The 26823-nt window shown below is 42.0% G+C and overlaps 1 protein-coding gene across 3 annotated transcripts in view; it reads left to right on the top strand.

Annotated features, from left to right (window-relative positions):
* Positions 1-18131: 18131 nt before the first annotated feature.
* rapgef1b (Rap guanine nucleotide exchange factor (GEF) 1b) overlaps positions 18132-26823 on the top strand; it is a 47703-nt gene continuing 39011 nt past the window's right edge. For 2 of the 3 annotated variants that reach the window (XM_085359916.1, XM_085359914.1), the window contains exon 1: positions 21874-23600. In XM_085359916.1, the coding sequence (XP_085216042.1) occupies positions 23519-23600 (82 nt within the window). In that variant the 5' untranslated portion in view covers positions 21874-23518. Of the gene's footprint in view, positions 18388-21873; positions 23601-26823 lie in introns of those variants that run through there. The other variant, XM_085359915.1, reaches the window with a different exon arrangement.

Here is a 26823-nt window from a genome sequence, read left to right as displayed (position 1 = left end):
TTCCACACAACATGGCAGCAGTAGCTTATCTAGCATGATGGCCTTTCATCAGTTTTCTGTCAAAGATCACAGGTTTATCCACCATGCACATGCAGAAAAAAAATGCTGCTGGCTTCACAGCTTGCTAAGCTACAACCATTATTAATGGACACAGACATCAAAACAACACAGTAGATTCCAATGAAACTGGAGTCAAGAAGAGTTAAGCCTGCTTCCAGAGATAACTGCAACCACAAGATGGCAGTAATTTAAAAGATGAGTGTCAAAAGGTAAGAAGCTTCATGATATAATACAAGGTGAGAGAGGAATGAATTTTAATTGATGGCAATTTTTAGATTTCACTGGACAAGCACTGCTTGTCTTGCTTACTCTGATGAAAATATGCAAACTGCCCATCCAACCATCCATCCGTTTGCTGAACTGATTACCCAGTTCAGACTTGATCATTAAATGTGCCAAAGTGAGCTTTCACTTTTAAACTTTCTGCCTGGATCAATACCAGTTTAATACCTAGTTCCCTAGTTAGCAAACAGTTGCTACAATTGGTACTGCAAAGCCAACATGTAGAGCAGACTGCAAAGTTTTCCAAAGCCAATGCATCAGATGAAGACAGTGATACTCGCAGCTCATCAGAAGGACATCATACCTGAGTTCTATAAAACACGGTTAAACGTAATGTTAACTTCCAGCCGATCAAGTAGAAACTTCTGCATCTGTCTTGGGGTATCACCACTCACCACTGCAGGAAAGCTTTGCCTTCTCTTATTCACACAGTTTTAAATTCTTAGATTCTTTTAGTTTCTTTCTTCTTTGGGTGGCATGAGGCTGCAGAGCATTGTTGCTTCACAGGAAGCAGGTCGTGGCTTAGAATTCAGTCTAGGTCTTTTCTGTGTGCATGTTTTCCCTGTTTGTGCTTAGGTACTCTGGCTTCCTCCCACAGTCTAAAGTCATGCATGGGGTTAATTTGTAATTATAAATTGAGTTTATGCATGAATGTAAGCATGAATTGTTGACTGTTTCTCTGTGTTAGCCTTGCAATAAATAGTCAACAAGTTGGACTCCAACCCAGTGTGACCCCCTGAACTGGATAAGCGAAAGAAAAGGGAAGGATGGAAGACCTTCTACTCTTTGGCTTTTTTCTCCTCAGTCATCTTTTCTTCTTGCCAACGCACTTAAGTTGTGGAGTTTTGCACATCAGTGCCAGATTCACTGTCCCTCTTATTCCCAAAGCTCCATTTTCTCTATCCCCCATCCACCTGTCCTATGCATGAGCACAAACGCCCCCTGTTGCTCACCGAGTGGAATATTGGTGTGTGGATCAGTCTGAGCCAGGGCTTTGTACAAACACCAGAATCTTTTTTTTTTCAGTGACTGCTCAGAATGAACTGCTGGCAGACGTTGAGGATTGCTGAATTTGAAAAATCCCGTAGAACAAAAGCTTAGTCCTGGTTTCAGTACTTGTTCATGCAATCACATCATTCCAATGATCATTTATTCATTTTTAAAAGGTTGCACAGGTTTTTTCATGCGCTTGCATTCCCTTGAATAGGTGCCCATCATAAAGAATTAATAATATAGTTCTTTTGTTTATACACCTTCATTATTTAACCCTCTCCCACAGGACATTTTCACAGCTTTTATTTTGTCTTTTTTTTTCCAACGTGCTGTTTTCGAGAGTTCTGCATTAATCCTGTTCTTTACCCACTCAGAAAAAGGCCACAACTCAATCAGTCTCCCGTCCTGTGGAACAGCAGCCTTTAAAAAATGACTCTATACCCTGAGTTGACAGCCCAAAGATGGGAAGAGAGGAATTAATCTCACAGAAAGACCCGGAATAAAAAATAAGGAGGGGAAAGTGGAGGGGGCTAAAAAAGGTTTGGGGTGGGGGGGGGGGGTGACAAGTCACGCAATTGGTGAATGTGAGAGTGCTCAAAAAATTGTACACAAATTCTGGAACACACGGTGTAGGTGTGCACAAACGCACACACACATACGCACACAAATGGAGGGTGTGTGTGAACGAGTAGAGGCTGGTGGAGGGAGGGAGAGGGAGCAGGGATCAATCCATATTTAGGTCTAATCTGTATCGCCCTGGGCTGTTGCAGACGTAGAGTTTTCGGGGACTTTATGAAGTCTTGTCAACATGATGTCATTCCAATTGGAGCTAGCCCAGGAAAACAGGGCCACTGCATTGGTTGTTAATATTATAAAGCAGACCGGGCCAGATTAACCATAGGACACATTATTCGGTTGCCACGAGGATGTGAACAGTTGTGCACAGGGTGAAGATGCACTTAGAAGCAAGTAAGCAGAGAAGTGCTCTTTCCCAGCAGTGGTTAATGTCGATGCCCACATGGAGTGTGTTTGCACTGGTGTGCAAACTGTATCCGAGTTTTTTGGATGGATAACAGAGGCAAACAGGGAGGCAGATTTCGAGGGGGATAAATGGAGAAGAAGATAGATCGCAAAGGACCATGCCAGAATCTCAAGGCTTTGGAAGGGGAACGTCTCTCTGAGGCCATCCATTGTGAATCACGGATGCCAGTAAATTTATCACATCACAGCATTGCAACACTCCTCATTTTATTCCATTGCTCCTCTTGATCATTCAAACCATTCATCCTGTGAGACGGTGTGTGGGGTGTGATGTCCATTTGATTTACTGTTCTGAAAAATGCGCATTAACATAGCTAACAGTTGTCACATGCTAAATCTATGACTGTAATTTAAACGGCTCAGGCCTGATGGGGTGTCATTCAGCTTATGCTAGGGAATATTTGATAAGGCTACATCATTACAAACCCCCCTATCTATCTATGTATCTGTTCGCGTAAATGAGCAATGGCTCTCGTTTGAGCCGGAAAGCCGAGCTGTCATTAGTCTGTCTCCAAATACACCCACTAGCTCTAATGATGCAAAAACATGCCTGGTTATGCTTGAGCACGAGCCGTTTGAAGAGTATGAAAAAAAAAATGAAATAAAGAAGATTTGAAGAAAGATGGATGTAGCAACGTATATGTCTTCAGGTGGAGACAGTATTTCACCATAGAGAGATGGGGTGGTGGGGTGGTGGGATCTTTTCGTTGGGTGGGGATGCGCGTGTGTGTGGATCTGCGCGTGCGCCTGTGTTTCAGTGTTATTTTCTTTTTAAAGGGGAATGGGCTTTTAACATGCAACTCAGAATCTGTCTGTCTGTCAACCACTCTTTGATGTCCTGCCGCCTTTGAGAGGGCTCGGGTATCATTAAGCACTTCCAATGAGTCCCACGTAGAGAGATGACTGGATGCGTAAAGTTTTTCATCATCAGTAAAAATAAAAAGCCTGCCTCTCCTCTAACTGGGAACTTCAATCAACTTTAATTCATTTATTTGTCCATAAATAACCTGCCTGTGATTAGTCAAATGATATTTTTTAAGCGTTAGTAGAAAACACCGCCACTGCCCTCCCTTTCTTTTTTCCAGGGCTGTTTCATCACAGCAAGGTCTGGTATGTGCTTTCTAATGACGTGCAGGTCCACCGTGCTGAAGTGTTATGAGGCTAATATGTGGAGAGTTAATATATGCCTGTCACCAGTAAAGAACGAGCACGAGCGCTCCAGAGTGCACCGCATGCTGAATCTGAACGAGGGGGAAAGACATTAAATATTCTTTTTGATTGCATATCCAGTTGCATATTCTCACAGAGGGATTTTGCTTTTAACTGAATGTGCTGTACACAAGCACTTTGCAGTTTAACAAATATTTTTCCCCTGGCAATGTCTCAGCCCACCGGTGGTTTAGTACTTAATCCTTCCCAACAAATCCAACTACTAGCTCTACCCAGGGGTGGGCGGGGAGCTGCCATCTCTACAAAGGGAATTATTGACATTATTAAGCTATCTGTTTACACTAGAAAAAATATTTTGCATTATAAACAAATGTATAATATCAATCCCTGTAAGCCCTTTGTGGGCTATATAACTTAGCTCATAATGATGAAAGTGACCTCGCTCTGGAGAGTCGGGTGGGCAGGTTTTACTAACGTAGCGGGGAATACTTAGGGGAATACTAATGTTAGCTGAAGTAACATCTTAGGCCTGCTTATAGTTGTTCACACCCCAGGTTTCGGTTTCCCCCCAGCATCCGCGGCCCTTTTTGAAAAAAGAAAAAAAAAAAAAGAGCCTATCTTCTCATCTCTGGCTCTGTTCTGAAAACTCATTAGGACCAGAGATCAAAGAGTAGGGCAGCCGGCCTGTGAACTGGGCGCTGTGGGCTATTTCCATCTATTTATCACTCATACGGCTATTTTGGCCCTCACTGGAGGTGATCTGAATCCAGATCGCACCACAACTTTCCTCAGTAAGCGTGCCATTTTGGTGACATCCAGCCACAGCTATGCAGAGTTCTCCGAACCGAATGCCTGCCCCCAACAAATGCTGCCCTGCATATGAAATGCTTATTCACAACTTCAAGTGACAAAATAGCTTTAACCATTTCCATATTAGAAGAAAACCTAGAAGAATGCACAGAATAATAGCGCAGATCCACACAAGGCAAGTGCAAAAATGGCCTTGCACCTAAATTACCATCCAGCCTTATACTTTTTGGATATTACCAACTGCAAACAACCGTATACACATTTTACCTCTATTTGACAAGATTTAGGGAAAGATCAAGATTTGGGAGAAAAGTGAGGATGTCCTTAAAAAGCTAAGGGTATTGAAACTGTAACTGTGCCTCAATCCAGTCCAAATACTTGTATAGTGAAATAACATGAATTTTTTGTTGCTTTTTTGCATGACATTTAACATCAAAAATGACTAATGTAAGATTTGTAGACACGATGCTTGCCTAAATCCATACTGTAGATGTATAACTTCACTTCCTACATTTTATCAAAGTCATTGTGACCAAGGATTGTGTCTTATTTATTTTCTTCTTTGTCTTTGTAATTAAATTTCTCTGCAGGCTGTGGTTTTTAAAGTTAATTGCATTAATGCTGAGCCATTAGATTGTTAAACCGCATTCTGCAACATTAGTGACATTAAAATTGTATGATCATGTCAAGGCGATCTCATTTACTGGAACAGAGGTGTACTGGGTTTGATACAGATTGCTAACATTTAACTCATCATTCTCCTCTAACTCCCTCAATACTTCATGTCTTGTATATCCACTAAAAGACAGTACAATGTATTTCATGCTTCAAAAGTATTGGACCACCATAAACTTGAGAGACTTACAATAATGCAGTGCTCCTTTCATTAGGCCCTCCCTGCCAACCACAGGCTCAACATCCTCAGTTTGCATTAAACCTCTCTCTAACGCGCTCCCTGATGATATAAACATGATGACATTGACGGGGTTATTTTCTCAAACCTGACAAAGCTCCTACAGAGCCGCTAAACCCATAAATGACTAATGACTGTGTTTAGCTTGTTGAGGAAAACTCCCTGAAGATTTTTTTTAGAGGTGGAAAAACAAAATTTGCTCTGGAAACTGTCAAAATATGTAGACATTTAAAAAAAAAAAAAGATGTGTTATATATTTATCACGCTTTAATTGGTGTTGAAACATTAATGGTGTTTAAATAGCTAAAAACTACAACAAAGTGTCATATTTGTTTGTTGTGCTCAGACAACACATTATTGTGAATTAAAGTCTTTTGAATCCAGGGCTACAAAGCTTCTGATGAAACGATTAAGCAATGTCTGTTCAGTCATTAGTAACACAGGGTTAGTCGTGTCACAGGCATCGTGGAGATGGGGTCTCTTATCATCTCAAGCTAAAAGGAAAAGACAAAACATGCACTCAGTGACCAGATTTACTCAAGTAAGCATTAATTATGTAATTGACATTTATGGAGAAATAATAATGGCGTCTCTATGACCATAACTTTCCATACATTTCATAATGAAATTACACAATCCTTCTATAGACAATAATGAATTAAGTCGTCATAGAGCTATTTCCACAAACTGATCTCATTACAATGTGTCATCTGTCCTTTGACTTTTCCATTTAGTTTAGACAGTGATGTTGGCCTTTCTGCTTGCTTTTCACCGGTTTCCGCTTTGTGGAGCGTTATTTACCTCCGCCTCGGACTGGATTCCAAGTGGGTAATTTGATCAGCTGAGGATGACGAGGGCAAGGACAAACAACGCGCTTCCTGTCCCAACCTGTTTCCTGCTTTGTCAACGGCAAGCCATCACGCCGACAAACGTACATGAGCTTAAGCACACATTTGTTCAATAAATGACCTCAGACAGCCCAGAGCAGGTGATGAACAGGACAAGCGGACCATCTGTCTCCTTTTACAGTTGTTTAACTGTGACGCTGCACCACCACAGAGTGGAAAAGCACAGTGACGAAAAGCGACTGGTATTATTCGTTTACTGAGCCCGTCCTGTCTCTGAGTGCTGAAATTATTGTGAATACAGGAAGTTGTAAGATTTGTAATCTTAAACTGTTTCCATACGTTGGGTTTATAGTTTCACAACCGAACAAACACAGAAGGGGAAAAATAAATAAATCAGGGTTATATAGAGGGTGGCACAGTGGTTAGTACTGTTGCAAGAAGGCCCTGAGTTCAATTCCACTATTCTGTGTGGCTCATGGGTTCTCTCCGGGTACGCTGGCTTCCTCTCACAGTGCAAAGACATGCAGTTAGTGGGGATAGGTTAATTGGTAACTCTGAATTGCCCATAGGTGTAAATGTGAGTGCTAATGGTTGTCTGTCTCTATGTTCTAGACTGGCCACCTGTCCAGGGTGTACCCTGCCCTTTGTCCTAAGACAGCTGGGATCGGGTCCTGACAAGGATAAGTGGAAGAGGATGGATTATATGGAGAGATGGACAAGCCATAAGGGAGAGTGTGTAATAGCAATAGTATCAATACCAAAGCAGGTATTGGTATTGGATTGATACTAGCATGATAGGATAAATACTTTGTTTCTGTCCTCTAAGATTTTTTATTCATTTTTATGAAAAACTCTGAAAATGTCTGAACATTTTTTTTGTTTTGACCCTCATGTCTGTTTTATTTATAGCATATACCACAACAGAAGTTGGCCCAAAGCACTTTGGAGGCAGCTACATTTTGGTGTGTTATTTTGTTTTAATTACTGTGATTTTGTGGTCATTAAATGTCTTCAGAATTTGCAGATTAATGACGAATAATCTCAGATGTCATGTCACACTTTTCCTGCCTTTACAGATTAAAAATACCAGTATTGGTAACCAGCAATAGTTGTCCTGTATTTACATGGTATCGGACAGATACCAACATTTGCAGTATTGCACAGCACTGATATGTATTTGTGTTCTCTCCTTAATGCCACAACGATACAGTGCAGGAGCAAGTGTTGTTGCTCTCAAAAGCTGTCCAGGTATTTCTGTCACTGAAGGTCTGTCTCAGTTTTTCTGCCTTTTACGGTACAGTTTGTGTTTATCCTTTTCTTCTTTTAAAGAAGCTGTTCATTTGCTACATACCTCCGAGAGACTGAGACAGAGCGTGTGAAAGAATGGAGACAAAAAGGCACTGACTATGTGTCTATCAGATTCAGTGTGTGTTTGTGTCTGCATTTGCAAAATTTGTTTTTGCCAATTAAACACACACTCATATCCATCACAATGCCTGAGCTGAGGAGCTGAGGGGCTCCGGGGTTTCAGGTCGCTGTCTTTGCAGCATGCAGAGCAAACTAGGTTACTGTGTACATAAAAAAAAAAGTTGACTGCAGCACATCAGAGCAAAAGGAGCCTGAACAACCCAATGGCTGTCGTTGGAGCTCAACAGATGTAGCTTCCTTCACTAAATCAGCTCTTGGAAAGTTGTCAACACAGCTCTGCCAGAACTGCTGCCTCTCTTCTTCCTGTCTGTTATAGTTGCCTTTTTTCTCTTTACTCGGTGTTTAGTGTTTGCTGACTGACTGTAGGAGAAATAATGAGGAGGGTATTCTTTCTTTTTGTCCCCGTGTCCATGTCCTCCTTTTTCACGGCAACACAAGAAAACACACTTCACAGGATTATTGTATTATGTTTGACTAGTCTAAGTGTCTATGTGCAGTAATGCAGAGGAACGAAGCTGGGCGAGGAATGTGTAACACACCTTGGAACTGTGCGGTGGATCAAAATCTTACAGTGCTTTTGTGTGTTCATGATTATATCGGTCTTAACTAAATCTCCAACACCTCTGACCGAAATGCTGCTCCGAACCATGACAGAGCCTCCACCGTGTTTGAGAGATGACTGCAAAACTCACACTCAAATTATTGTTCCTCTCTCTTTATCTTCTCTCTGTGACAGTGATAAAACCAAAAATTTCACATTGTAAGGAATTGAAAGAAATGTGTGTTTTTGCCACGCGCTGCTAGTAACAAAGTGCCTAATACAATACAATTTCAAATGGTTTCTATGCTGAGTTGTCAGCTTCTCTGCTTAGGTGATGTTTTTTTCTTCATATTATTCATGGGCCAGTGTTATGTGGCTTAAAAAAACAAAAATCATTCCTCTGAAAATAATCAGGTACAAAGACGGGACTGAAAGTGAGTGAGAGAAAGTAGCCAATAACAATTATGTGTTATTGAATTAATACGTCTAGCTCCTTGGAAAGAAAATAGGGGTAAAAAATGAGGGATGGAGGGATAGAAGAAGTTAATGAGGTCAGCATATATATATATATATATATATATAAGTCATCACGGGGCAGCATTTGCATTCATTTACAATCACGTTTTTGTCCACCCAACATATGTAGCTCCAGTATTCACTCCAAATTTAGGCCTTTGCTTGCCTCCATCAAGACTTGTTTGAACTATCCTGTTGTTTAGTTGCCAGTCCTCCACCATGTTCATTATTAGCCTGTCATCGGATGTATCTTTCTGCCATTTGCTGGGCAGGTAGTACACAATAGGTTTATCTGAGACTTTTCTCTGAAAACAGCTGCCTGTTTCAGCTGGAATGATAAAAGTGTGATAAATGTAGCGAGGGTGCACCAAAACAATAAAGCTGGGTCATAAAACCTAAACAGTTAAACAGAGTTGAAAGACTGTGAAAAGCTCAATAACATTTGAGTGTTTTTTTCTCCCACAGCATACCAGGTCTGGACCTCTAATGTATTAAACATTTTGAGTGCTTTTCACCCGACTGAGTGCAGGGCAGACTAACATAATATGATGTTATCCAGTGGAAGTAAAACAATACAAAAAAATGAAAGCACATATACAGAGTGAAAATACTTTTTCACATGTTCTGTCTGAAGTAGGATTCTGGTCATATTTCAATGTCTAGTAAAAAAAATATATATATATCTATGTCAACAGGTTAGTAATGGGTGGTATGAGGATCGATGCAGGCAATTAACTTTATGTTAAAACCAACATTGACAAAGCTCAAAATGGGATTGAACCTGTAGGAATCATGGCAGAGGGTGGCACTTGGTAGGCGACCTCACTACTCGAGGTCCTAGGGTTGATCTTGAGCGAGTAGTGCATTCTGTGTTTGCTCTCTCTCTCTCTCTGTTCATGCGAGTTTCTTCGAGATATCCTGGCTTCCTCCCACAGCCCACAGACTCAGAATCAGGTGGATTAGGGAGTCTAAATTTCCCACAGGAAAGAATGGGAGTGTGTGTGTTTATCTGTCAATCTGTGTTAGCTCTGTGATAGACTGGCAACATGTCGAGGGCTTTCCCTGCCTTCTGTAGTATGTGCTGGTATACGATATAAGCCTGCTCCATTATTAGCCCGGAAGAAAATATGTAAGGAAATAGTGAGTCTACCCATGAGAGGCAACATTTGGGTCTTAAGTAAGTGAGTTAGATGTTAACGGGGTGTATGTGGGATGTGTGCATTCGCATGTGTTTAGAAACAGGGCTGGTCTACTTTAATAATGGCTTGTTATAGTGTATTGCTGACGCGGAGGCAGCAATTAGGCCTGACCGACGTTGTTTTTACAGCTAGCGTCGAAGCTTTGTACAGATAATAATTCAACTCTGTCGGTCATTGATGTCGGTGTGCCGCTTCCAATTTCAAATTTGTAATCATAACAAGCAGAACGCGGCATACTTCCCCAAACCTTTAATTCTAATTTAATACTCACGAAGCTGTTACCATCATCCAGGATTTAGGCTTTGCCATCTGTGACCTCCAGTACTGTGCAACTCATAATCATCAAGCGTGTATGAACTGATATTTCTGAGTATCACAGTTTTTTGGTGTAAACATTGCTAGTTACCGTGTGGAACTGGGAGCTTTATTGTCAGTGCATTTCAGGCCGGACAATCACAACACAGCCTTTTGATCGCGTACTTTGCATACAAACAACCAACTTAAACTGCTCTCCTGTGCTTTCCATCAAAGGTAAATGTGGTTTTAACTTCATTGGATGGCGAACTCTATCAAATTATCTACATTGTGCATAAATATGCATGCTAAGAGTCCTAAATGTAGATAAGGAGAACCGAATAGTGTGACAAATTGATGCCAATGGTCATTTATTTATTGAAGAAAATGTTAAACGTATATCAACTCTTGTTTTGAGTATCTGGTATGATCCCTTGTAGAAATATCTCCAATATAAATGTTTTTCATCACCGTTAATCAGCCCCGCACATCAGCTTGGGGGAATTTGTGGCCCATTTGTACAGAACAGCCTGAAGTCTGACATGATAACTGCTCATTTTATTCTATTTTTATTCTTCTTTTAGCATTCTTTTGTAGAAAAGCTTAGGTGTTGTTGTTGTTGTTGTTGTTTTTAAATTGTGAACATTTGCATGTGATCTTACCCAGTATCCTATCCCTAATATCCATTTCCCTTCAAAGAGGGCAAAAAGCCCCACTGTGAAACAAAACACTTAAACAAGGACAGAGATATGAACTGAAACTACAGGCAATGTGGGAATTTATGCTGCGAGGACCCCCTCCCTTCTCCCATCAAGTTCACCAGAGCCCAAACAGCAGAGCATAGAGCAGTGAATAAAACTCACATGACCCCAGAAACCAACAGCAAAGAGCAAGCTGCAGTGGACATCAGTGTGCCAAGCCACAAACATTCAGGAAGGTCTCCACTGGTGCCTGGGGCCCCCACTGAGACCCAACAGAGGCCTGACAGCACATCCTGGTCCCACCCAGAAAGAGGAGCCCACTACACAAGCCAAGGGACAGCAAACAGACCCAAAGCTCAGGAAGGACACCAGCCACGACAACCAGGGCACCGGGGCTCACCCACAACAACACAGGACGACCCAGCCATCCCTCCATCCCAAGACAGAGCAAAAGGTGCCCCACCCCAGAGGCACCGGGCTCACAGGAAGGGCCCAGGACCCACACCACGCAAACTACCAGGGAGGCAGAACAAGGGATAGAGATGGGAAGGAAACTGAACGGCACGTCACTCCGAGAACGGACTGGAGAAATGGAAGTCAAAGAAAACACTTAGTTACATTTAGTTTAACTAAAATGTTCTATTGGTATATCACTCAAGCAGCCTTCTGACTTGTCCACGTGTTCTTTAGCAAATTGTATATAGGCACCAATGTGCAACCACTTGAGGGTAGCAGTGCCCTTAAATTTCCTTAATTTGTACATAAGTATGTCTGTCTGTGGATTATTAGAGTACAAAATGTTCAACAGAAAACAAAATCCTGTAACAAATGGAGCGAAGCCTGTGAGGTAGTTCAGGCTGAGCTGCACTGCAGCTATATGTCTCACACCCCTCATATATACCAAACACATCGCAGCTCTGACATGTCAGTACCTCTGCTGCCTGTCATCGCTGCCTGTCGTTTCAACACCTCCACTACCCGAGAGTCCACCTGTAGACTCCGGGGTCATATGTGTCATGTTCACGGGGAGTGATGAGCTTGGAGTGTGCTGCTGTAATAAATCAATCCTTTCAAACGGGGGTGTTTTTCTAGAGAATTCTTTCTCAAGTCCTCAGATATCTGCTTTGTTTTTGCCGTAAGACACTTCCACAAACAAGGACAGTGAAGAAGATAAGACGCTGACAGATCGCTGCTCTTGAAACAAAAATGGGTCGCCTATTCACACCTGTTTGTGAACCCACTCATCAGAAACACGTGACCAAATTTCATCTTCTTGTTAGCGTGAGGTTCACATACTCTTAACTGTCACAGATATCCAAATAGTTGATCATTTTCCCGTCTATAAAATCAAAAATTTTATTGAAATCTAATGTCGTTATATACATTTTTCAAGATTTTTAAAGTTTGAATGATGATAGATACAAAAAACAGTTTGAGCTTGTTTCATTTCGGTGAAAAGTGATTCAAGGTCACAGTAAAATGTGAAAATCAGCAAAAGTTTTTTATTACCCGCAATTTTTTATGGCTCATCTTCAAACTTCACAACAACATACTAGGTCTTGGGGGACATGAGTACCTAGGCTGGTTAAGCATTTAACCTTGACCTTCATTAATAGCACCCAAGGTCAAAGTTGACAATTGGGAAAAAAAATCAAGAAGCCATATCAAGTTATATATCATATGAAAGGACATGAAGAGAGCTGTACAACACACCTTTTAGTTTTTAAATACAACACCCTATGACGTCAAATTGACGCCATAACAGACGGACCTCTGTATGCTGTAATAAAAATATCATAAAGTTTTAGTGTAGTGTAGGTGCAGTTTCCGAGTGCTGTTGTCTTACTGCATTGTCATAGTTATGCATGACCCATCAGTGATTATACTTCTTATTTTTCAAAGGTGTATTTAAATACAGCAACATGTGCTCACAAGGTTTTCAATAAACTTGACCTCTGACCTTGACCTTGAGGTCAGATTAGAACTCATCTGAGATCTTTAGTAAAAACATCTATGGTATCAGCTTGAATATCTTACATTCTTCAGTTATGTTCACAAAGTCGGGTGTCCCCACTGCCTGCCTGCTTAAACACAAACTTACACAGCTCACTGTATCCAAGTCTCAGTGTAGCAGCTTTAACTTCAGGTGGCAAACACCTAATTCGATTAATGAGTTTTAACCACTGATCCTGTTAAATGGCCCTTGTGTGGATTGTAAAGTTGGATAGCGATGCAGCTCAGCCATGTTGCAAACTCTTCAGGCTTTTAACAGTAACCCCCTCACGCAGTGTGATACCCACAGACCAGACTGTCTTACTCTGTGCCTAGCTTATAATAACTGCTACTGTGAAAACTAGGCCAAACCAGCAGGAGTAGACATTGACGCATCCCGCTCAACTGCTAATATCCACTGATAACACTTGCCAGTGTAAGGTTGACCAGTATTATGCATGAAAATGGAGCGATGGCTTGTGTGAAGAGGCGGCCGCTCAAATGGCAGATTTTCAACTTAACTGGAATGTTACAAAACCACACAGTACACACAGGGTACACACAAGTATGATAGATCTTAATAGATAAGATTTGCAGGGGGGGGGAAAGTAAAAAATAAATGCTTGCGATATCCTCAAAGATCCCTGAAATGCCTCTGACCTGCTGAGCAAAATAAAGGGAAGGATAAACGCTGACATTTAGCCTTCTAAAGGAGAAAGCATAAGAAGTAAAGAAGGCCAAGCCTCACTGCAAAGATGATCATCTGAAGAACCGTAATTGTTCTCTGCATCGTTACATCTCATCCCGACCTCTTTGTGCTTTCACACTAAGGAACTGTGAGCTCACCTCTCAGGCTGAGGGTCGCCTGCAGTTCCCCCAGGGGACTTCAGCGACTAATGGAGGTGGGCGACGGGGGTGTGTGAGAAAGGGAGTGGTCAAGTCTCGGTGTGCAGCCCCGCGGCCGTTCTCATTTCATGCTCTTTGGCCCTCTTTACCCTACCGTCGGACTTAAATGTCAATCAGGAGCACTGGAAGGCCTGGTACAGAGGGCGAGGGAGGGTCCCACCTCGAAGATAGGTCGACCCCTCTATTTAAAAGTGCCACAGAAAATATGGAGAGGAGGGGGTGAGTTTAGACTGTAAGACCTTCTCTGCCATAGTGACAGGACGGAGTGATCTTGAAAGGCGAGCAGCTGGGCTTTCTAAGAGCCAGGCCCGCTGTCCCGTGGAGCTCTAAAGAGCAGCTCGACAATGCCTGCCTCAGCACATAAATAATTTCTCTGTGTTTATAGCGTGGCTGCATCCACGAATGTTTGCAACAGTTACTGTATATGTGTGCGTTATATAGTGTGGGAAGCAAATCTCAATTTTTAGTCTGAATATGCAGTTTTAGTGCACAGATTTAATGCAGCACTGTTTGTTTTACCATGACAACTGCTGATGACCCCCTCTCTTCACCATGTGATTTCTCCTAACCTTGTCGACATCTCAGTGTGTTTGTTTGTGGCAGTGACAGATTGTTCTATTCTCATGCAGTATTGAGTAGGTTATGACCCAGACACCTTGTCCTCTTTGTTCGACGCTTCTCCATCTTCTCCACCTCCCAACCCCGGCCCACCATCTTAATCCTATCATGAAAACCTCTCTTGAAAATCACTGTACGTTAACAGAGGTCCAAAGACAGAGGACCCTGATTGTTGTCAAGGTAGGCCTTCCCCCCGCTCCCTCTCAATTAAAATGCATTTCACTCATATAAGCCTCGCTGATCCCCTCCTTCTTTCTCCAACTCTCAGATGCGAGACAGACAGAACGGTGCGACCGCTGGCCAAGGTTAACCAAGTCTTAAACTGTGTTTGAGCACTGCACCACCGCGAAGATCAAACCCCATCTCAAAGCTCTCGCTGACAACTCTCAGCTAACAAAACTCTCCTGCCTCTCCTTTCTTTGCCCCGTCTAACGGTGAACTGCATCCAGCGCACAGCTGACCTGATCTTGCTGCAAGCCCAGAGTGGAAATTTCCCAGTGTGAACCAGTATAAAGCTTCCCACATTCATCAAAGGTATCGACCCTGAATATCTGAGCGTGGTGATGGATTAACCTGCTTGCTATTTCCAAACATTTGTCTTCATTAAGGGGAGTAGTTATAACTTTAAACAGTGGAATTAATTAGTGGAATTTTTTTTTAACTATTTGGTGACTTATTAAGATGGTCATACAGATTTTTTTTAATTCCTGCCCTCAGTGAAGCTCATCAAAGAGCTTTATCATTGTATTACCATATTCTGTGACATTTACCCACATGTACAGCACATTACTAGAAGTGTACCACCACGGGGTCGTGAGGCTGAGCTCCAGCATACAAGTATGATCGGTGGACCAAGAGCACCACTCTGTGGCATAAAGCGGCGTGACTCGGTGTGCTTGGTTTACTACGCAGCCAACGGATGTCAGCAAAGGGCTGCGCTGAGGCTTAAGTGACATTTAATGAAAAAAGTGAAAATGATATGAAAGAAAACAAAGACAAATGTGAGTCGTGTGGCAAAGCAGTAAGATGTAGAAGACTCCTCTAGTTATTGTTGTGTATATTTTAAAGTCTTGTCTCGTTAGTAGAGCCAGCAATCAGTTGTCACTCGTGGCAGAGAGGCTTTACGCTGCCTTGTGAAGCTGAAATTTCAAGCCCCAAATTGAACGTGGTCATTAGATGAGGCAGCTGCTTGGATGTTTCTGTGGGAGACTGAATGCAGGCTGTCAGGAAAACACCAAGACGCTCTAAAACAGATCAACTCTGACTGCGCTGTGAGGCCCTATCCTGCCCTGACAAGTCTGGCATTGCTTGGCAGATCATTGTCTTCCCTCTGTGACTTTATCATAGCCTCGGGGGACGTATTCCACTCCTTCCCCTCCTCCACACACACACCCACACACCTCTCCCTAGCACAAACACACAAAGCAAGCACTTTGCACTTCTTATACGGGTGTGGCTTCTGCTGCGCAAGCAAGAGCACAAGGGAGCAGGCATAATGACTGCCAGTGTAAATATGAATCCTTGACACTCAAGGCCTTTCTCTGATAAGCGATTAAATCAGTCGCTGATGAGGTGAGCGGCACCAAAGCTCAGAAGAAGCGGCCAACAGTGTGTAATGAACTCCTTATCTCAGTATTTTAATGCATGCCTCTGCGTTCACGGGCGCACTGCGCGTGTATGAGCTGACCCACATCACTCAAGGAATGTAGATCACTCTGTCAGTCAGATCAATTATTCATAAAAAGTTGATATGGCATGCTCGCTTCGTCTTGGTACACTCAAGACATAATCTAGATGGTTGCACTTTAATAGAGAGGATAATGTGAAGCACTAAGTGAGCAAAAGCCATAGTCAGCAGTTGAAACGAGCATCAAATTAGAGCTATGCTTCCCCTTTCTTCTTCTACTCGGCCTTTAATTTTCCTGTCACATGCAGTACATGAATGGTAACAGGGAGAAAATAAGAAAAATGTAGTTGTAGTATATGCATCTAAGCAAGGTTTTAGCGTGCCCAACAGGGGGCTGTGTGTTTCCATTTAACTTGTAAATGGTTCAAACTACTCTGTAATTACAAAGCAGACGTTAATATATCCTCCCGAGAACCGAGGAACAGTGAATCTTTCCACTTTTTTATGATTGCCTTCCTTTTGGAGCTAAAAGACGCCCCCAAACACATGACATATCAATGGAAAGCCCACGATGTCCTCTATTTAGTACATCAGGACTTATTAGGATAGCTCAAATGAGCCAAAAGATATCGACAAAAAACAAATGTCTATGACAGAAGACATAGATATTATTGAAATATTACAATTTTCAACTACCACTTTTAAAATCACAATTCTTGCTTATTTAAAAGAACTTCTGTGAATGCTGTTATTTACTGGCATTTGATTAGAGATCAAATGTGGGAAAAAATGACAGGTTCTCCTCTAGATATACAAACTAGAGCTGATGCTAAATGTTCAAACGGCCAGTAGTGATTCATAACACTTGAAGCATAAATCACCTCTGCTATGTATAAAACATTTATGGGGGGGAAATCTAATTAAGAGTTACTCTGGCTGTTGTCCGTACCATTATCTTTTGACTTAATTGATTGGAGGATAAGATGCAGCCAAGATGTGTGGGATGGTTTCCTGGTCAAAACACTGCACACACATACACACTGAACTCTAGGCAAGTATACTAGCAAAAATACAAGAAATCCTGCTTTTTCAGAGTAAAAGCTGCCCTGAAAGTATCTTAGAGAGGAAAAATGTGTTCAGAAATACACTAACCTTAACTGTAACCGCTTAATACTACAGTACTACACCCTACAGTACTACAGAGAAACCCCTCCAATCAGAGACCCTGTGAGCAAGCACTTGGCGACAGCGGAAAAGAAAAACCCTCTTTTAATAGGAAGAAATGCAAACTAGTGTATACACGCAGAGTGAAAAGACATGTGCAAGGAAAAAAAATGCAAACCAGTTACACTTCCAGAAAAAAGCTGCGAAGTGTCCATGCATTTTCTAGCGCTCACAAGTCTGTTTAGATAGGTTCCTTCATTTAACCAGGTATTGTACTTTTAATCGTTATGTGCTTTTCAACTTTATTCCAAAACATGCGAATAACATAGATATTAACAAGAAAAAAGAACCAAATGTCTGTGAGTAAAGCTTTAAACCTTTAGATCCCTCGCAATCTAAACATCAGTGGCGATGTAATCTTTTTAATTTGCTGAAACTGATTATTAACCTTAAATTAATTATTAATTATTATATAGAGACCCATTGCTTTGTTTTGATGATCACACCGATCAACACCCCTGATCTATCTTTTTGTGCAACACTTGATTTCTTCAGGAGCTTTTACTAGTTTTTAAGACTTGTTCTGTCTTTTCGGCCATGATGCTGGTTTTGAACCGAGCTGCTGAAATGGCTGTTCGAAGCCTGCGCACTCCATCATTTCATTAGCCTTCTGCTGCTAAAATTGATGAGGTTAAAAAAATCGCTGCCGTCCAGGCTACTCTGCATTTTTTTTTCCATCTGCGATAGATTGATATATGGGTGAATGGATGATTGGTGAATTTCCACATTATTATTATTTAATTGCATGAAAAAGACAGATGACTTAATTTATGAGACTGTGTGCAACAGCACTTGCAAAATCAGTATGGATTACATTCGGGGCTTGCTTTAACTTTGAACTGAAATCGAAACACGCCCATGCTCTTGTTGACAGATGGCGTGGCTAATTCCTGACGCAAGGGGGCGCTGTTGCACTGGATGATAGCCTACCCTAGCCGAGTCTCCGCTCAAGGCATTAACGTGAGCGTAGTGTGTGTGTATCCAGTGAAAATTACCCGGAGACGGACGGAGGCAGTTTATAACCGTACCAATGTCTGTGGCCTATAAATATATTATATTAACCGGGGCGGAATCATCTCGTGGACACAACAACATATCGAAAATGAGGGAATAATCCGAGGAGAGGCACGGCGAGGCTCGTCTGTAGCTACGGTTTTGTTGAACTGCGAGTGGGATCACAGCTGCTGGCTACGAAAATGTCGAGAAAAATAGAGAGCAAGCAAGGTAAGTCCTGCCCGGCTAGACTGAACCTCACCGCTCCACCTTCGGGATACTGTATAACGGTCTCCCTTACACGGGGCTCGGATGGATTAAATTATGGGGGTCTGTTGACCAACACATACGCCAACAAAAAAGGGGGTGCTCCAGATAAAGCTTGGATGAGTGTGTTGGGTGTAAATGGTGGTTTAATTGGGCCTCACGGATTGTTCTTTTTCTCGGCTATCCAGTTAAAATAAAGCGTCTGCTAGCTGGTAGCGGCTAATGATATTTTCATATTTTTGTCCCGTTTTTAAACCAAAAGGCTGACTTAAGGAGAGCTGGTTAACTGATCCATTAGTTAAAATAATACAGCTTCTCGTGTTCAAAACAGTTTAGCGAGCTAATCCGGGGAAATAGCTTTTTTTTTTTTTTTTTTTTAAGAAAAATCGTGCTGGCTTTTCTTCCATGGTACTACACCGGCATTTCTCCATTCACTCTCGGTACGGGGGTCGTAAATACACCACCCCGGTTTGATTGTCTGCGAGCGTTGCTAACCATCTCGGGACAAATCTCTGAATTTCACTCAAGAGGAAACACGTGTGTTTCGCCTTTTTCCCCTTTGGAAGACGCGTAAATGAGTGAATATATCGTGTGACATTTTTCTCCTGCTTCCCAATTGGCCGTCCGCGAACATCTAAAGACGGGTTTAGCTAGCAGCAGCTCAAGGTTAGCTTTTACTGGCTAAGGCTAGCTGCCTTGTTACCCCTGGAATGGGATTGCGTTCACGCGCTGGGCTGCTGGGTGTGTATTTGTGTTGATTTTCACTATTGTGCACGTGGCATTTTTTTGTTGTTGGTTTGACCCGTATTTTTATTTTTATTTTTTTCATTTTGTCTACTCGTGTCGCTCACTTTCTCACTTTCACTCTCACTGCGGAGCACAATCACTACGGGAGGAAACGCAGTAGTGTTGGGGTATGGATGGGATTTTGGGAAGGAAACTTTATACCCGTCAGCTACACTTGCATCCCATTCCAGCAGCTGTCTCCTTGCTTCGCTCCACATAGTGTCCTGCCCAGTGTTGCCTGCAGTAAGTGGGCGAAAAGGCGAACACACACACACACACACACTGAGAGCCCCCAATAACAGGAGGGGAGGGAGTGTCATCCTCCACTAGCTCAGTCATTCTTCATAGGCGTAAAAGTTTCCGATTCCTTTCGTGTCTTGCGGACAGATGACTACATATGGTCACAACTAAATGAAAAGTCAGAGGCAATGCAAGAGTTTTTTATTTTGTTTTCCTTTTTTGTAGACTCTTTGCTTAACTGATAACTTAAAAGCAAGTACCCAAACCATCACTTCTCCCCTGCTTCCATTCTTCCCAGTTGTTTACTTGTTGGTCTGTTCTCATCTGCCTATTGATCCCAAATATGTCCCCAAGGACACACTGTGGTGGTTGCTAGTGTAATGGAAACAGGGAAGGGCGAGACTTGGGACTCAGAACAGAAAACTCTGCAGCAGGCAGTGCTTGAGTGTGAGAGAAAGTGTGAAAGGCTTCGTCTCTGGAGACTGGATAGAAACAGGGTGACAGTTTTAGTCGCTGGCAGAATGGTGCCTTGAGGAGCAAACACATGGACACCAAATTCACTAGCTGCATCAACATACTCCTCCGATTACCGGGGATGGTGTCACCCAGTCACTAATTTGCCCTTCCCGCGGGAAGCAAAAGCGAACCTCATGTGCGGTGGAGCCCAGGCGTGTCACCTCTGATGAAATCAGATGGATGGTTCTTGCGCTGAATCCCATTCTCTACGTACTCACCGACATGACTTCATCACTCAAGCAGCCCAAAACTGAAATCCATAAACAGATTCAGTGTGTTGCGGTGTTTGTCCCCCAAAAAACGTAACAGCAGCCAGACAGCCGAAGCTGTTTCTTAATGCTTTTCTCAGAAGGCTTAAAAGCTTTGAGTCTGTGTGATCACATTTTGGTGTAAGCTAAAACTTGAAGATGCTGTCAGGTAGCCTGCCTTAATAATAGTACATGATGTGAGCTGAATGACTGGGTTGGTGTGCAGTGTCAGCACATATTAATAGCTCCAAGGCATCTTTTTTTTTCTTCTTCTCTTTTTCCTGTCTTTCAGTGCGTTAAGCAATTTAAGTTTTCCGAGTGTTGCTAAATGAGCTCATGATTAGTAGTATAAATAGTTGTGGGGGTGCTGACATTGATCAAAAGTTAAAAATACTTCTCATCCACTGCTTATCACTGGTGAACGATGCATTGTTGACGGGAATTATTTCTGGCTGGTTTTGAGAGTGCTGCACTGTGACTTGCAGACTCTGCTCAGACACTTTCTAATCCCGCAGCGTTTTATGTACGTACCGTATGTTTACTTGTTGGATGTCATACTTTAAATGACCCACTTAGAATGATTCCACTGTTGCAGTTAAATTAAGATGTGAAACATTTAGCGCAGCAGTCCTGAAATGGGATTTGTTGTTGTCAAGATGGCCTAATTTTTGAAATGAAGGCGATACAAAATTTTAAGAAAGAAAACCCATTTAGCGTCACTTTGAAGAACCAACCCAGAATCCACTTTTTAGGGAGATCTTCGGCGTAAAAACAGAGACACATCACCTGGGATGAGTTTTCCTTCGTTCGATTTGTATTTCCGTTCTTGTTTTGTCTACATGTGTAGGAAGCCTTCATTCACACAAACCATTCTAAAACTGCACGGGTCAATAAAAATCTGTTCTAACTGCTCCCCGTTGCCAGGATATGTGCCCTTTGTACACTTTAAAGATTGTTATTTTGCTCAAACCTCAGAGTTCCACTGCTCTTTTCACCGGTGTCTTTCTAATAATAGCAGTCATAATAATAACTAGTTTTCATGCACTGTCTCAGTGACAGTACAGTCAAAGGTGATGTGAGAGACAGTGCAGCTTTTCGATATCTTTTAGTATTTGTTTTTGTTTTTAGGTAAGTTAGCTACATTAATGCACTAACATTACTACTTCTTCAGCAGCAGAGAACAGCATCTGTTCTTTAGCCACTGCTTTCTAAAACACCATACCAGCTCTGGGTTGAGTTATTGTAGTCACTTGGCCGGCGTTAGCGCAAAGTTTTGTAACATGTTTTTGTGGTGGGGGTGCATGTGTGTTTGTGTGTGTGTGTTGGCTAGCTGGGCTTGTTTGTCAGTGCTTAATTTATTCATTTCAGTCTGCTAACATTAGCCTGTTAATGATATACAAAATACTGAGAGATGTCTTTTTTAAAAAAACCATTTTTATTATAATATCAGGTGATCACGAGTAAGACGTGCTGTATTGCTTTTTTTGGCTTGAGTTTTTTTTTAAAAGATGAACTACAAGACTATATTTCTATCCCGTGAGCGGCATTTATTTCAAAGATGCACGTAGTCATTTGTGAATTAAATAAAAATTTTATAATTTAATAAAATTAATTTAATAAAAAATAAATAAAAATGAAATAAAAAGAAGAACAATTCTTTTTTTCTCCCACTCGCATTAGGCTTGGATGCTGTGCACACTTTACAGCTCAAAACACACATTTAAACACACCAGAAAAGCTGCTTATGAAAAGATTGTTGAGATTTTCACGGTTGCAAAAATTTCCCTCATGCAGACTGGGGTTGTGACACGACACATTTTGGCACACCAGTGTTGGTAAGAAAGTCGTGAGAGCAGCAGTGCAGTGTTTTAAAATTAGCTTGCGGACTCTTCTGTTACTGGACAGTCAACGGTAGTAGCCAGCCGCAGCGGCAGAACTGATCCATCAGTTCCTTATTTTAGACTCCCTGCACCCCCCTCGCTGCATAGTGTGGCAGTGCGCATCTGTGGTTCACCCTTTGAAAGGGTCTTAGCTGCACTGTTTACTGTCAGGCATTACAAGAGCTAAAACTAAAGTGTGTGTGTGAAACTTCGATGGCCCTCGTTTGCTAAGCGGTTAGCTCGTTGCTTCAGACTTAAAATAGCTTCTTTTTCCTAATGTCCGTAAATGCCGAGCTCTGCATGCCTGGGTCAAAAAAACTCTGAGCAAGAGCTAAAGCAGTCCTGATTACAAAAGGGTTCCCCGGGATAACTCGGTCTGCCCACATTGCTGATGAGTGATCCCACTGTTGCACAGAGCAAGCTATGAGCACTGGTTTGTCATGCTGCAATTTTGAGGTTTGATGGCAGCAAGCATTTCACCCTCCCTCTACCACAGAATGAGAGGCTTGCTTTTCCCATATAGGTTTAGCTGTGTTGTAATTACATTTTTTATTTATTTTTTTTGGTGCCGTGTATGGGAATGCAAAAAGAGGGAGGGAAAAGAGCTTGGGAAGAGAAAGGGAGAGGGTGGATAAAGTCTGTGAGCAGAGAGTGAATCGGATAGAGAAATGGATGGATTACATGTGGCGTAATGGCTGGACCAGGGCAATCGATTAGAAGCGAAGGGAAGTCTGGGTTTTTGTAACATGAACATTTTTAAGGTGCTTTCATCACCTTCCAGGTGGAGCGAAAGACTGCAGTTGAGATAATTTTCAGTGGTCTCACGTGTAATTCAGTGCAGCAGTATGTCACTGGCGGGTCATATTCCCCATCTCTCAACTTCCACGTGTGTTTTTGAGAGACTTTGTTGAGGTGTTGAATCTATCTCAAAAGGATAGAAAGAAGATGCTTCCCCTGAGTTCACTGCTGCGTGTTGGCCTACATGCCAGAGAGCAGGTCGTTTATTCCCGCAGGTGGCCGTCTCATTTCCTTATTACTGTTGAGTGCATTCTCCATTCCAGATAACTGTGGAGTGTTGGACTCTCTCCAGGACCAGTGACGACACCCACTCAGACATCCTTCCAGGATTGCTTAAGTCAAGATTTATAAGAATATGAATATAAAACACATTGGATTTGGGAAAAGCACAATGCTTCTGGACTCCTCCTGACTTGTGTCACTGCTATATGTGGCTCTTCCTCTGAAGTCCTGTGTAACGTGGCTGAGTCAAGTGAGGATGATCATGAGGCTAAGTTAGTTATGACTAACTCTCAGCAGTGCCTTTGTGAGAGAAAGCTCTAAAAAATGCCACTGTGACCTACGACACAGTATACAAAGGGTGTAAGCATCAGTATCACCTGGACTAGTTGCTGCGTGGACTGTTGGATGGGCAATATAAGCTGGAGGAGCCAGGCCTCCTCAGAGGACACAGACTCCTCTCTGCAGGGTGATTTAGATGAAGACACAGGTAAAGACAGCACACAGCACTTTTGCTGGTGATCAGTTGTACATTTGTTTTACTGGAGAAACAAGCATGTTGGGTATTTTAACTCGTAATGACTTCGAATACCCAAAGAAGAAACTAGACAAGGACATTTACTTTAGCAGATGAGCATTACTAGAAATGTGAAGTGTGTTTGTTTTTTTGTTTTTTGTTTTGTTTTTTTGTTTTTCCCTCATCAGGTTTCAAAAGTTTTAATGGCGTTACACTCATTCTGCAGTTTATGTTAAAATAAACGCATACACGCATTGCTTTTTGTGACGATTATTTGTCTGAGTCTGCGGTTGCAAGCTTTGGAGCCTTCGCTGGTGGAATAAAATGCAGGGGACATTCCTCTCTGTGCTTTTTGTGTCGTGTGGCTTTATGGAAGGTGCTCATTTGCTTTGCTGAAGCTTTGGGTGGACCCAGTTTGAGGAGGCTGCTCTGCGGGGCCACAGCCTTCAATCACAGGCTTCCTCTTTGCCTTATTTACCCCCCCCCCCCCGAAAAAAAATGTAGACAGAAGCCATAACTGCTCTAATCCTGGCTCATCAGGTTAGGATCTGATACTGTGCCTGCATGCTTTGGTCTTAATCCTGTTACACAATACAGAAAATGTGCGCTATGGAGCTGTAATCTTGGTATTTTAACTCCAAGCTGCCTGCCTCGCCTCACCTTGGTAACTGGGCATGTTTTCTGACCCACATGTTGGGGTTAACCCTGTTTGATTTTTTTTCTTTCCTCCTGCTAAAGCTGCGTGAACAGATCCACCCTGATGAGCTGGTATAACATAGAGGCTCCATAATTAAGGTAGCCGAGTCTATCGCTGTGTAATTACACAGTGCCGAGTGCCATAATACCTTGTTTTGAAAACACACAGTCTGTGGTGCGCTCAGCCTAATAAATCTATGTATTTCAACCCAGCAGGCAACAAAAGTCAGTGTTCACTGTGTGTATTTTGTCTGTGTACCCTGAGCTGCCCAGACCCTGTAGTCATGATGGCCCTCTGCAGAGACCGTAGCGTGAGTAATGTGTTTCAAACAGATGCACAGAGGCCAAACACAAATAGCTGGTCATACTGCAGAAGGACAATATTTTGTAGTTATTCATCTATTAGCTGCTGATTTGACTACAGAGGCTTTAATTTCAAAATAAACAGTTTCTGGATCTTATTGTTTATGTTGTTTTTTGGTGTCACTTGGTTTGCACACTGCCTAAAAGTCTTTTTTTGCTGCTTCAATTCGCTCGTCTAAATCCAAATCTTTGTTATCTGAACGATCGCATCGTATCAAACGGTCTTTATAACCCATCTGCCAGAACCCACAGCATCCTCACTCAGACTGCTGGTGTTTGTGATGAGATTGTAGAAGTAAAAGCGGTGTGACAGAGAACCACTACTGAAACTCCAAATGTGTCCAATGATGTTGTCTTTCAGTTCTTGTTTCGGACTGAGTTACAATAGCGCTCTAACGCACTATTGTAACGCTTTGTAACTCTAACACTTTGATATTATGGAAATTTGATTGAAGGGAACAGGGTATTTTGTGTTTTGTGTATCCACACAGGGGACTGCACTGTGTGTGTTGCAGATACAGTACTGACCATTGCAAGGATGAAGGAAAGAAAAGAAAAATCTGTCTATGTTGAGTTTTCTATTGAAGAAAAGTGAGCAGCAGGGACACAGAGAGAGAAAAGGCGAGTGGCATTGGTGTGCCTGAAAGCAGCAATCTCAAAGGCGGAAAATGTAGAAATCTATTTAAAGGCGGGGGGGTGGGTTCTGTCAAGCTGCGCCTTAGTGTGCATGTGTGTGTGCGTGCCTTCCTGCGTTCAGTGTGTCAAATCATGTAGACCCCAGGGTGGCATGGCTGGGTCAGGGAGCTGGCATACAATGAAGGGGACGTCCCACAGTTGCTGCCAGTTTCCGACACCAGTCTAAATCAGGAATGGTAAGTGAGAGAAGTTGACATTGCTTGCAAACAAGTCAGCCTTGTTGTCAAGGTGCATGTGGGTGTGGGTGTTTTTTGTTTGGTTGTAGATGAATGTGAATCCTTGGTTTGATTTCTTTATATTAATCCCAGATTGTAGATGAAATGCATGCAAACACGCACAATCTTGACTTCGCCAGTGACTGAATGAGCTTGTAGCCCTGTGGACAAAATCCAGGAATTTGTTTGTTTGTTTCAGTGTTCGCTGACCCACTTCTGCTTGGATGTTCATTCTTATACAACCTGAATGTGTGAATGTGCTTTTAAAACAGCAATGATGAACAGAAATAAATGGAATGTTTCTGAGGTTAAAGGCAAAATAATCACATAATTTATCAGCTTTGGCCTGAGAAGACTTTGAGTTGTTATTTGACCTGTTTCTCTTCATATGACTGATATCTCACAGCAAATAATGAGTTAAATTTCACTGATTCTTTTTCCCCCTTAAATTCTGTTACAAAAGCCTCAGCATCCAAAATGCTTGTCTTTAGACTTGTCCATGCTGATTCTATCTTTGGAAGCGTCCTGCCTAATTTTCTATTGTTTAAAACATAAACATAAAATGAAGATATCATTTTATAGCGTCAGATGTATTGTAAAGGGCCCACCATACTATTTTTGGAAGTGCAGTCATGCTGTCTGCTGCAGTGTGTCTGCATACTGAGGAAGAACAGACGACAAAAATAACAGCACATCAATAAAACCCTGGAAGGTGATATGCAGTTATGTAGAGGCAACTTTCCTCATTCATCTGAAACAGCAATATGTAGCTTTTTCTTTTTACCCGTGGAATGTCAGATAAGTGGACAGACATCAGCTGAGCAAGTAAACTGGTACAGATGACAAGAATGAGCTAATAATAGCCTGCTTAACAGTTCAAATAAAAAAATAAAATAACAGTTGTAGCTTTTGTCTGGTTTAAAAAAAAAACTAAAAAAACAAAACAAATCTCAGACACTTAGAGGCAGCTGACACTGACATAAACGATTATGCGCGTTAGGAAGTAACTAGGAAGTGACTATTAACATAGATTTTTGCCAGACTACATTTCACTCATTGAAAACGGTGATTCCTACGATGCCCTTTCAAAACCCCCATACAAACATGTATAAAAGCCTGCAGCTAATCACTGACTGACAGTATTTATATCCCGTGGCCCAACCTTAGCATGTAGACTACAGATCGATCTCTGTTTTCCAAAAATAATATAAATTTGTGTCATCTTT

This window comes from Diplotaxodon limnothrissa, linkage group LG7 (genome assembly GCF_057381915.1).
Source record: "Diplotaxodon limnothrissa isolate DT_005_m linkage group LG7, D_limnothrissa_male_GT1.1, whole genome shotgun sequence".
NCBI lineage: Eukaryota > Metazoa > Chordata > Actinopteri > Cichliformes > Cichlidae > Diplotaxodon > Diplotaxodon limnothrissa.
The sequence above is the reverse complement of the archived record's forward strand: the minus strand, read 5'-3'. Positions and strand labels throughout refer to the sequence as shown.